The 13,023-nt window shown below is 41.2% G+C and overlaps 1 protein-coding gene across 9 annotated transcripts in view; it reads right to left on the bottom strand.

Moving 5' to 3' along the window:
• JADE1 (jade family PHD finger 1) overlaps positions 1-13,023 on the bottom strand; it is a 52,339-nt gene that overhangs the window by 20,528 nt on the left and 18,788 nt on the right. For all 9 annotated transcript variants that reach the window (XM_048942804.1, XM_048942805.1, XM_048942803.1 and 6 more), the window contains exons 3-4: positions 5,419-5,501; positions 1,890-2,047 (exon numbers count right to left, since the gene is read on the bottom strand). In XM_048942804.1, coding sequence (XP_048798761.1) covers positions 1,890-2,047; positions 5,419-5,501 — 241 coding nt within the window. The remainder of the gene's footprint in view (positions 1-1,889; positions 2,048-5,418; positions 5,502-13,023) is intronic.

Raw genomic sequence — 13,023 nt, 5'->3', positions numbered from 1 at the left:
GACACTGTAGTGGCACAAAAGAAACAAGCAAAGGTAATTTGGCCTTAAAACAGACCAGCTTCATCTATTTTTGTGGAAGGAAGAACTAGAAAAGTTGTGATACACCTAAAGGACACTGAAATGAATCTTGTGTCTCAGCACATGCATGCACTGAAGCCCCACATGTTCTCGCTTCTCTTACCACCCTGACCAAACTCTCTGTGCTATATTTCCTTCTGTTCTACACCAGGTACTGTTTGACTACTGCTGATCCAAAGTATAGTAATCTCAATCCTCCCTCCCACAGTTATGCACCGAACAGTTCCAGACTCCAGCATTGCTATGGCAGGGCTTCCCAAATATGACATGAGAGGACAAACAGGATAGTTCTCAGGCATCAGAAGGCCACTGTACAGCAGGTATTCACCAACACAAGCATTCAAGACAGCTCAGCAACAAAAAAAAAAAAAAAAAAAGCGGTGCCTTCCACGCTGGCATCAAACTTCTGGGAACCCTGTTTTCCTTTCCCCTTTCCAGAACCCACTCTCTGTTGGCCCTTCAGAGACTGGCTCCCTCTTCAGTGAGCACCCAGACCTGACAGAACCACCAAACTACCTCCTCAAATTTAAGATAGATATATGTTGGTGAACACCTGGGAAGGTCTCCTTTTAATAAAGCCCACTGGTCTCCTGGCCTCCCTGCAGGCTTGGAAAATGCTTCTAAGAAAACACAGTGAGGACGTGAGCACGCTTGTACAAAGTGTGGACATTTAGGCAGGTGGTTGGTGAGATCAGTGTGGAGCAAGGGGCAAGTGTGGGGGGGGAACTAAATGCTGCTATGCCCGGAAGTACACAGCAGATGGGGAAGTTCTGAGCTCTCCTCTCAGTGCTGAACTCTCCTCAGAGCCCCAGGCCTGATCCTTCAGAAGGTATAAGAAGGAAAGGGTTCATCTGTTATGCAGACAAGTTTTCTTTACTGTACAGACCTGGTGGAGCTGTGCAGCGGTCTACATACAGGTTTGTACAGAGAACGCAGGAAGTACTAACAAATGTTCCTGTAGTTCCACTACTCCAATGCTAAAGCTGCCAGATAAAGCCTTAATAGAAGTTGTATCCAAAACATTTTTTTGCTGCGTGTCATAGACTGTTCTAGCCCTGTTGGCACTGGTGTGTCACTTAGTAACGCCTCATGCACCAGACTAGACTTACTCAGAGATCTAGCTTGTGTAAATGGCAATAATCCTTTCCTCACTTCTAACTCCTGTCCTAACTAAGCATAAAACAGACACATGGCTGCAAAATGCTCCTGCCCTTACAAGTGTATTGTTTCACCTGAAAAAGTAAACTTCTAAGCATAACAAACAAGGGAAAGTAAATAAGGGTTTCTCGGACAAGAGCAGGAATATCTCACATTAACATATTGTTACATGCACATCTGGATGGTTCTTACAACAACTAAAATGAACAATGTTCTAAGTCAGTAAATAAAATGACCCAAAAAATATATAAAACAGCAAGAAAAATGCTGTATTTTCTCTAGCCCTTAAATTTGGCTTGCCTAATTTTACCTTGAAAAGAAACCTACGGCTTGGGAGTAAGCACAGGACACATCATACGAGGAATTCCCAGCAATGCTGAATGAGATCAAGCCTGGGTTTAAAACCGGAAAGTATTCTTAAGGCTCTGTCATCACCCTTCATCCTAACATCAGGCCAAAAATAATTCTCTGACATTAGTATTTCAACACATTGGCAGAAGAGACCCAATTCTTGACTGCTGTAACCATTCAAAAAGCTGAGACATGTTGTTCTTCCTTGCTAGATAAGTGAAACAAAGCTCAAGAAGCCAAGGCAACATAGACACAAGCTGCTAGCATAAATAGGTATTTGTTTCCATTCCTCCAAACTATACCTGGCTACTGGTTCTGGGATGGTCCCTGGGCTAACTGGCACCTGCACTCCCTTTTCCCACTCCTGCCTCCAGGGGTCTGCCAGCACATAGTATTCATCAGGGTTCAGCTGGAAGGAGTCATGTAACTTCATGGCAGTGATCAGGTCCGTTCTGAACACCTGCAAAGAGAGTGACCAAGAGAGAAAAACAGAGACACTGACATTTGATATTTACACTCTATGATTCACAGCTCCAGGGTAACCATGGAGCACAGCGCATAATAAGGTCACTATATCAAAAGTCAACTAACCCCTCCCACTGCAGGACAGAAGTTGAGCTTTATTGCAGAGAAAGGGGTAGCAAAAGGTGCAAATGACTTCAGTTACTTTCTCTGTGAGTCCTGTGTTCCCCCCCGACACTGATGCTGAATGATGCTACCCAACTTGACCTCCCTCTTGGCTGCAATAAAATACCACAGGAGCTTTTAGTCTCAGATCACCAGCATAAGGAAGACTCAATTTTGCTCAAACTACCTCTAAAAAAAAAAAAAAAAAAACCACCAAAAACAAACAAACAAAACACAACTATTGGAGCTCTGACTAATCCAAAGGCATTCTAGAAATTCCCTGTGATAGAAATCAAGGCATGACTCCACCATGACCAGATACAAGAGGAAATTCTACCAAGATGACTCTTGCCTTATTTAAATGACTCTTGCCCCATACGCTTGTCAGCATTTAAAGTAACAACCCAAAAGATCAACAAAATAATCCCAGATTTGAATTCTGGTGGTAGCTTGATGTTCACCAGACATGCTTGTTATTCTGTCAGCTACAGACACCTCTGCACCAAAGCTGTCATTTGCCTTTGTGAAAGCATCCACCTCTAAACCTAGCAGTATCTTAGCCAACTTTGGGTCATTTGCAAGCAGTGATAACATCTTCCACGAGCCACAGAGTGAAATCAAAGAGATCTGCTCCTCAGCAGGCATGGTACACCACTGCTGTGGCAGCTTCAGCCCCAGCTAGTTCACCACTGCTTGTCAGCACTTCAGAAAGCAAAGGATGTTATCACAGGAATCAGAACTGCAAGTCTGTACTTGTCTGTCCATCTTCCAGCTCTCCCCACCCTGCTCTCCCTGCAAGACAAGGCTGCAGTCAATGACAGCAACAGCACTCAGCACTCCTTACCTCCACAGCACTGCAAGCTTTTTACTATTAAATGTTGCATTCAAAGGAAAGGAATTAAAAGCAACCAAGTGACAAAAAATGAGCACCGTGGGGACAAGAAGACAGTAGGCATCTATCCAGCCCCACACTGCACAGTCTTAAAAGGAAAGTACTCCTGGACTCTCTTATGGGACTGCTAACAGAGCAAAGTGACAACCTCCTGGGCCTCCAACCAGTCCGAAACCAATAGTGGTTTTACACTAATTCCAGCCAGCTGCCGGAATGCATACAGCTGCAAAAGTGCCACAGCTACACACCATGCTAATTAGACAGGCTTCCCAAGGACAGCAACTCCTGTCATACACTGGTCAAACCCCTGAAATCTCTACAGATTACCTAGTAGGAGAAGTATTTTAGGGGAACAACAAACCCGATGGCTAGTCAGACTTTCAAGACTATTCACAAGTATGATTTGTCTCACAATGCAGCCTATCTCAACACTCTTCTCCTTCCCAATACTCACGTGCTCCCCACTTCTCTCTCAGTACATTTCTGCTCTGCCTTTATCATTAAAATAGTAGGAAAATTACATTTTTCTCAGCATTTCTCTTGGCATGGTCAAAAAGCCTGCCATCCTTAAAGTGAAGACTAATATTACTGTATGAAGTAAGAGGTAAGTGCAGGTAACGATGTAAACTGAGTGTTTAAAACACAAGTCCTATGAGGCTGTAAACAAGAAACGAAAAATAATCCGCAAAGCTAACAGTCTCACATAACGAGCTGGTCAGGGGATCCTGCACTTCAAAGTTATTTGAATAAATGCCATCAAATGAAAGGAAGAGTAAGAAATATAAAATGGGGTGCAAATCTTGCTCAATCCAAGAGGCAAAGCAACCCGAGCTCTCAGATAAACTTCTCATAAAGCTCTCTCAAGAGAGATGCTAACACGGTACTTGACAGCCAAGAATCTCCTTCCCAAGCCAGCGGCTCTGTAACACCATTCTTTCTGCTCTAATTTCTGATGAAATCAGACTGCCTGGAGCAAAGCAGAGCTCACTGGAGCGCTTGGCTCTCAGCAGCACAGAACACTTCAAAGCTAAAGGGTGAAATTCTGACCATACTGAAGTCAATGGGAGTTTTGCTGTCAACTTCAGTGAGACCACGATTTCACCCAGGGAGTTTAGCAAGCATCACCTTTCTGCCAGCACACTTACCATTAAAATAGCGTGCTATGGCAAAGCAGGGGAAGAGAAGGTGAGACGGCTGTGAAACTGAGCTAATCTATGAAAAAGTATATGAAAGAAGTATATGGAAGTCCATCCAGACTAAGAGAAAACAGCACAAAACTGGAAAGATAATGACAAGAAACACAAGGAAAGGGAGAGGAGAAACAGGATTACAGGCACACAAAAACAACAGCACAATCTCTGGTTATCTGAAATTATTTCTTCATAGTGTTTCATGGATTAGTTCTCAAAAATGAGTCTAAGTTTATGTACAAAAGATAATTAAGGAAAGCAAATGGACAGCTCTGGTGAATTTCCAGAGCTCTGCACATTCACAAAAATAAAGAAGCTGTTAACAGTCAGCAATAAAAAAATAAAAATGAAAGGAAAATCAAATCAAAGCCCAAATAAAATGAAGATCAAAAGCCAAGTAGCACAACGAGGAATGAAGGAGATTCTTCCTTTGAAATCTCTTCTCCTGGATTTTGCTAGAGTATTGCAGGGAGATTAACAGAGCATGTTTCTTTACACCAAACACTTGCTAATCAATCAAAAATACTTGTTATCAGGCAAGTTGAATCGAGAAATCCTGTCTCCTAAATCTAATGCTTTCTTCGCAGCCTCTGCAGAGTTTGCGATGCAGTATTAGCCTGAAGATAGGGAGATACAGAATGAATTGGATCCCATTTACGTGTTACTAACAGTTGATCTATCCAAGGAAACTCAAAACCATTTTTATCTCCCTTGATCCGACTTCCTAAAAGCACAACGGAAGACAAAACTATCAGGAAGCAGATTTGACAAGCACATTAACAATGACCACATATCAAGACCCAGTACAATCTACAAAATAAGCGCACCTAAGATAAAGTTTCACTGGCAATTCTGATGCCCAAAACACTAGAGGACTCTACAGCTATGTTGAACGGATGTCAGACTATGTCAAAATTCTCTGACAGGCACTGGTGCTGGCAGCTGAGCTCTGTCATCTCCTGACCAGAAATAAAAAGGCAAAGGAGGGGGCACTAAGTGCCAGTTGAAATGGAGCAGCAAGAAAATAAAGCACAATTCAGAAGACACGGATACATGCCCAGAACACACATGCACTTTTTATTTGGTAGGTGCAACAAAATGGCAATCATATTCCAGAAATACCTCAGAAGGTTTTCTATCTTCTTGTCTGGAACATGAAGACCTCCGACGGTGAGATCTGGAATGCTGGGACCAGGTGGACAGACCTAGAATACAGAAAAGATCATTTGCAGCTTCCTTGCTCTCAGCACACCCAACTAGGCCTATTTACTCCAGTAGGATCATACGAGTAAGGTAAACCAGAGCTGGGCTTCTAGAGCAAACCTGAAAAAGACTCTTTCAAAATGAACCAGAAAATAGAAGCTACTCAGTCTTCAACTTCTGTTGTGGCTTCTCTGTTATACTATCTCTAATGATGTATGCATTGGCTGCACTGCACTTACAGCCTTCCACTCAGCATTTGAACACAGCCATCTTGTACCATGCTTGCTTCTGAACATCAATAATGCACTTTCTGCAGGCTAATAGTATCTCATGAGGTGGTCTGTTCATAGCCTGAGATGTAATCTTTGAGTTCAATGCATTCACATTCTCATTACCTATACTGGTTATCCAGTTCTACCTAGAGCAAGGCTTTTCAAAATAGAAATTGACATGCCAAGTCAGTGCAGCCACCAAAAACATGCTGCTCTCCTTCTAAGCCAGGGTGGTTGGACAATTTTTGTCTGCGGAATCATTATGTTCCAAACAAATTATACCTTTTTGCCTTGAAATTTTGTGACACAGACTCTGTTAGCTTTCACAAATACTGCAACAGGAGGAAAGGAAAAAGAGAAAGGAAGAAACTACACTCCATTGACAAAGCAGACACCAGAGTTTATTTGTAACTGCGAAAATCAACTCATTTTAAATTTAGCAAGATTTATAGGTACAGCAGGTATTTTCCACTGCCAATTACACAGCAGTAGCAAAAAAAAAAAAAAAAAAAAAAAAAAAAAAAAAAAAAAAAAATGCCAATAAATTCTTCTTAGGTGAAGAAATTAAGGACTTGTAACAATGCCTGTGATGAGTGGGAAGCCAGGAACTACTAGGGGAACTCTAAAGGCTGAACTTGGCAACTCCGGGTATTAATAGCAGACAAACAAAGCAGGATCAATTCAAAAACCTTCCTACACTGCTCATCTCTTCTCTGCCTGTGCGCAGAAACACTATGAGTAGGAGGTTAAGTTTGCAGCTCATAAAAGCAACAATCACCATCACCCTGCAGAATCCTCTCATGGATCACAGACCTCTTCAAAAGATGCACTGCTCAGGATGGGATAAGCTCTCTCCCCAAGACTTTCACTTGAAAGACACCATAAAGTCATCAGAAGAATTCATGACGTTGTAGCTGCACTTTTGTCATCCTTGTTCAGTTAGTAATACATTAAAGGATCTGCCCCATTAAAATCCTCTCCAAATCCCACTCCAAAACCGAGCAGTGAATAACACCTGTTTCACAGAATTTGCATAATGGTCAAAACCAAATCAGCAACCCGCTACAAAAACTTCTTTTCTGAGGTCAGAACACACACACAAAAATTTGTTTAGACAAACATCAGTGTTTCAATACAAAGGCTGATGATTTGAAAGATTTCTGAATTGCTGCCATCACTTTTCCTAAGTGCCTGTGTTTCACAGTTATTAAAAAAATACAGAAGCTTCAGCACTGTGATTCCCAGGAAATGCACACACCTCTTTCATGCCACACAGAAACTGCAATGGTGAGAAGTCAAATAACGGATATGTAAGTGCTATTTCTATTTCTTTACTGGGTCATCTGATGATAGACATCAAAACAGAGTCTTAAATGTCTATTTCTGATTTTGGACCCAATACACGTGGGCTAGAGCACTGGATTAATTAACTATTGGATGCAATGTGAAGAGTCAAATGTTACCACTTGTGAATTTACAGAACTTTTGTGTGGTTTTTTTTGTTTGTTGTTGTTGTGTTTCTTTTTCAAGAGCTCCATGAAAGCACACTACGTAAAACTTCCATATGTAAAGGACATATGGAGGTGAGTCAACTCTTGACAAGGGTAGATAACCACAGGTCACGGGGAAATGGTTTTCAGTTCAAGGAGGGAAGATTTAGGTTGGATACCAGGGGGAAGTTCTTTACCAAGAGAGTGGTGAGGTGCTGGAAGAGGCTGCCCACAGAGGTTGTGGATGCCCCATCCCTGGAGGTGTTCAAGGGCAGGATGGATGGGGCCCTGGGCAGCCTGGTCTGGTATTAAATGGGCAGACTTGTGGCCCTGCCTGTGGCAGGGGGGGTGGAAGTTCATGATGCTTGAGGTCCTTTCCAACCCAAGTCATTCTACGATTCTGTGAAGGGACAACTCGAACACAGCCAGGCTTCCTCAGGAATTTATTATACTGAGTAGTTTATGCACCTTGATAACTTCCCACACTGAGAAAGGAAAGAAAGTGGTTTTTTTTTGTTTGTTTGTTTGTTGTTTTTTAATACAGTTCTGCAATAGCTGTTTCCTTGAACATAACACTGGTGAATGCACAGTGAAAACGTGGTATTTTAGCAACTTTCTAAAGGGACTGTTGTATTTTCTGAGCAGTGTAAACTGACCATACATAATACTACGAGGAAAAGGTGGAGGAATTTCTCATGGGACTCAAATTTTACTACTGGCTGAGCCCTGTAACCGTAGCTAACAGGTAACCTTTGGCAAGAGCTTCACTTCAATAGGGAAAACATTTACTCACTGAATAAACAAAGCCCAACTATAAGGCATGCATTCACAGATTCATATAACTACCATTGGACAAAAAAGCACACAAAATTACAGGAGTCAGTCAAATCACAGAAAAATATTCAGTCTGTGACAGTATGAAATTTAACTACTTACAGAATCTTGAAGAAAAGCCTCAGCTCTGCTTCTGCTGCACGTAAAGCAAAATATCAATGCCCTTCACAATGCCAAGACACAACACTCAACTACCCAAAGCTGCTTCCATCAAGGAGCAACACACCCTCTCCAAACATATCAACAGAAGTGCAGGAGGAAAATGGAGCATGTGGTTTGCCTTTGCAGCGTTATGTCCATATTTTGTTAAGTAACCCAGAAGAGGGACCTCAGTGAAAAGCAAAGTTAACAGGCAATTACCGCTACTTCAGTGATTAATGATCTGATATTTGTGCCTACGTACATGAAGTAAGAACCATTCCTGGATTATATGGAAGGAAGAACTCGCTGTGGTCAAAACACAGGATTCAGAACAGCTCTTCTGTACTACAAAAGCACATTAACTTAATTGAGTATTTTAGAAAGATTCCAGACACTTTTCAGCAAGTTTATCCTCAAACAGTTAATAAAAAGAAGTGACTATTATTCATCAGCAGCTTTCTGAACTCTAGGATCACCAAGGCTAGAAAAACCTCTAAGGCTCAAGATAGAGTTAAACCCTGTTCTAGAAAAATAACAAAACAACAGCAGAAACCATAGAAGTCTGAACTGCTGGAAGTTTGAAGATGTAAAACCTTGGTAATGTAACAGAATACCTCACGGGGAAAATGAGTTCTATAGCAGATGGAAGATTAATGAGATGTTAGAGAGAACCAACACCACCAAATGCTGTGTGAGTAACAGTGAATATGAAAAACAGTCAACCACAAAGCACGGAGCTAAATAAACATACCTGAATGATGCAATGCTATCATCGTAAGAAATTAAGCACAAAAGGTCTCTTATTAAGTGCCTATCCTTTCACACGATTGGGAAAGTTAAGGATGAACACAGTAGCCTAGCTAGAATCACTGCTCTAGGAAATACCAAGCTCATCTCGGTTCTTTTAATTAAGATCTCTTCAGATGGGTTACGTGTTCATCACGAAGAATAAAGGGGTGAGGCTTACATCTCTAAACATAACTCGGTTTTCCCATCACTTTTATCCACTTGAAGACAAAGAAACTCCCAAACCCTAAAACAACTTAATGAGATGCAATTCACAGCAATAGAGGCAAAGCTCTAACACACTGATGGTACTAGGAAGGAGACTTCCAGGGTATTACAAAAACAGAGTAAGCCATATATAATACCGCTACAGGGTGTATAAAACACATGCACCTCCTGACAGTAAAAAAAAAAAAGCAATCAAGGACTGTGAATCCTTCCTAGGCATTTGTGAAGAGCACACAATTCCCAACAGGGGGAAAAAAAAAAAAAAAAAAAAAAAAAAAAAAAAAAAGACATCAATTCTAACTGTATCAATTTGCTAAATGATCTGTCAAAAACCTTTTGAGTCCAAGAAAGACCATCAAACCAGAAAATTCATTTGAACTAATAAAACAATTCTAACACCCTCAGGGAATTCTACCCCACAACTAATACGCTACTCAGCATGAGCAGAAAAGGCTTAGCTATTATGTATCATGCACAAGGCTGTTGTACAGCCACCTGCAAAGCACCCAGCTGTGCCCCTGCGGAATTACCTGCTGCTGCAGCTTCTGAACACTTCAAAGACTCAGATCACCCTGCATCTGAAAGCACTTCTCTCACTGTAAATACAATCCTGCTCCATCATTACACCATGCAGCGCAACAGAGCAAAACACCTCTGGCATGGATGCATGTCTGGCTGTCACTTCTGCTCAACACTGGCATTTCCAGATGCCTATATCCCTTCTCAGCTCTCTGAGACAAAGTAGGTGCTGCTGCCAACTGTCAGACAGAGCTGCAGTCTGAAGAGAAAATATAGATGCTCACAGTCTTCTCATTTAGCGCCTGGCCCACAACTGCTTACAAGAAGGCTTCGTATCATTTAGACATAACTCTGCATGTCTAGATCAGAATTCCAGCACAAAGAAAATGCAAACAGATTGACAGCAGTTTTCCATTATGCTGGGTATAGGAAGAGCTGTCTGCACACTTATCTTCAGATCTTATCACTGAGAATGCAGAACATACACAAACAGAGCCTAAGACTACATTTTATAAAGCCAAATTCTCCTTCTCATGTTTCTCTTGCTAGAGCACTTGTCCTTATCTTTGTAGATAATAGTATACTATTATGCAATAATCTCATTCAAGATCAAATGAGGAAAAGCAACTGCCTTTCACTTGTCAATACTGACACTACTGAAAGAAATAACGTTATTTCACAGCTATCCAATTGCAGGTGCTGACTGTTGCGTGGATCCATACGATCTCTGCAGCTTTACAACACTGCTGCTCAATTGCTCAGTACCCGACGCATGCATCAAGCAGCCTCTGCACACTGCCACAGCAATTCAATACAAGCTGCCTTCTGTCATAACTTTTCTCAGTGGCACACATTTGAGTTTTATAATCTGAAAGGACAAGAGACCACAGAGAGACATATCACCATTCCAACAGTCCGTCTTACTCTTTTTTAAATCACTGGACCTATGTGCCATTTTAGCAGCCCAGCCCAAGGCTCCCCATTACAGCGTTGTTCTACCATCGGTGTGTATGAACTTTTATTGTCAATTTCACTACAGATAACTGAAGCCAATTTCAGCATCTCTCAAGGTAGCTTTACAGTCTGACAATGTCATGTTGTTGAGACTTATAATCCAAGTGCAGTTAGGTACACTCAGTACTAGCAGTTTTGTAAAGAAACACATGCCTCTCCAAAGCCTACGATGATCAGGATGTGTAAGTCCCCTCCTCAGATACAATAGGTGTTCTGTGATTTCTGAATAGCCTATCAAACCAGGTAAAGCTTTCCAATCAAAGTGCAACTTCATCACTAAGCATCTATCCCAGCAAGCCTAGTCATGAACTAAGCAGTAAGTTCTGACCCTCTGTCATCACTCCAAAAGCCACACCTTCTACACTGCTCTGTTCAAATCTTAGTGCTACAACTGCCTTACACCCATTGTTTAAACACCATCCCTCATCCAGCAATTAATTCAACTGAAAAACAAGGAATGTTGTGTTTGCTTCCAAAGTGCTGCACAGCATTACCTGCACTGTTAAGTAACTGCCACACAAAAACAACGCATGCACCTAAGGTTATGTTTTTAGCAGTGCTTGTGATGGCACTTTGGGATCCATCCCAAACAACACAAGTCCAGTGGGGTGAAAAGCCCTTTCTTACCGAAGATTCCAGTCACTGAGTTAAAGCAATGGATATAGGCAAGATGTTTGCAATTAAACTAATATTAGTTTAGCAATGACAGCATGAGGGTACATCTAACTCACACACCTATATTTCATAATCCTTAAATATTAAATCTTTCCTTTCTCAGAAGTGACGTGACTGACATGTTACAAAGCCTAGAAGTACTTTCCATCTGCAAGCCTCTTCAGTCCTTCTTTCAGACATCTGTTACAGTTGCTGCAATACATTACCTGGAAAGGGACAAAAACTAACAAGTTGCCAGATGTAAATAAATGACACCAAAAAAACCTTAAATCCTTCCCCAAGCATCTCCCAAAACTATTCCTCTTGTTTGTACTCAGGCAAAAAGTAGAAAATCCTGAAGTATGTCTGGAGCCATTTTTTGTTCAATTCTATTCCATGGGTAAGATGTTCAAATGTGACCTATAATTTCAGAAAATGGAATCTCCGAGAACACACTGAGATATCCAGGGACTGACTGCAGCACCGAGGTGCACAACTCTGACATCTTTTGCGCAGTGCTTCAAATACGCTATTTTGGTCTTGTGTCTAAATGTAGATGTCAGATTTTAAGGGGACACAGCTCAACAACGCACAGCACAACTTAGGCTGAGGGATGTGAGCTATACACTTCTGGTGGCCTTTGGTTTACCCTTTACATATAGGAAAGAATCAAGTCAGAGGACAAAAAGAAGCGGTAAGGAGAAAAGCAGGGCTCTTAAGCTGCAAGGTTTTAAAATACTGTAAATAATATTCATTCCCTCTCTTTCTGCCCCCCACTGAAATATGTAAGAAAAAATGCATATACTCCAGAACTGCAGCCATGCTGGTAAACTTGCTTCTGTTTTGATAATATTTTACTTCTAAACAGTAACAATTCACTCTTCTTTCATCTTACAAAAGTAGAACAACCTTTTCTTCCTCTGAAGAACTACAGATGTGCTTAAATCTTCAGTGTAATATGTTCTTAGAGCTTGGGGTTTGAGGTTTCTTTTCAGATCACCTTGTAGTCACAAAGCAGAAAACAAGATCTCAATGTTTATTTACTTCTGTAGATAAACAGCGTTATTAGTAGCACAGTTTCTATTACCTTATAAATATTCAGGCTCCTGAGTTCAATTAAAATAAAATAAAGTTCACTTCTTCACGTCAAAACATTTTCCTGGCAGCACTATTCCAACCCAAACAAGTATCATTGTGCAGGTTACTCCAGCAATACAACACCAAGCGATCCCTGTAATGAATCCAAGATGCCTGATCTCACAGTCTACTGAAGTACAGTATGAAAAGCCAAATTCAGAACTGAAAAAATCCTATTTCTAGGTGCCAGTCGTCACCTCACAAGATGAGGGAGCGTAGTGCAGAACTTTCAGCCAAGAAACTAGTGAGTTCAATGCGAAGGAGGAACTGGAGGGTCAAGAGGTGCTAATGACTGAAGGGAAACAGACGTTTGGCAACAGGATTCCAACTAAGTGTTGATCAAAACTGCAACTTTTCAATTAGAAGGCAGCTGTTTGAAGAGCTCAGAATAGTCTATTTAATTGTTTTCTATCTGTGGGATCTCTAAGAAAGAAAACTAGCTAGCTTTT

Source organism: Lagopus muta, chromosome 4, assembly GCF_023343835.1.
Source record: "Lagopus muta isolate bLagMut1 chromosome 4, bLagMut1 primary, whole genome shotgun sequence".
Taxonomy (NCBI): Eukaryota; Metazoa; Chordata; class Aves; order Galliformes; family Phasianidae; genus Lagopus; species Lagopus muta.
This window is presented reverse-complemented; position numbering and strand designations above follow the sequence as displayed.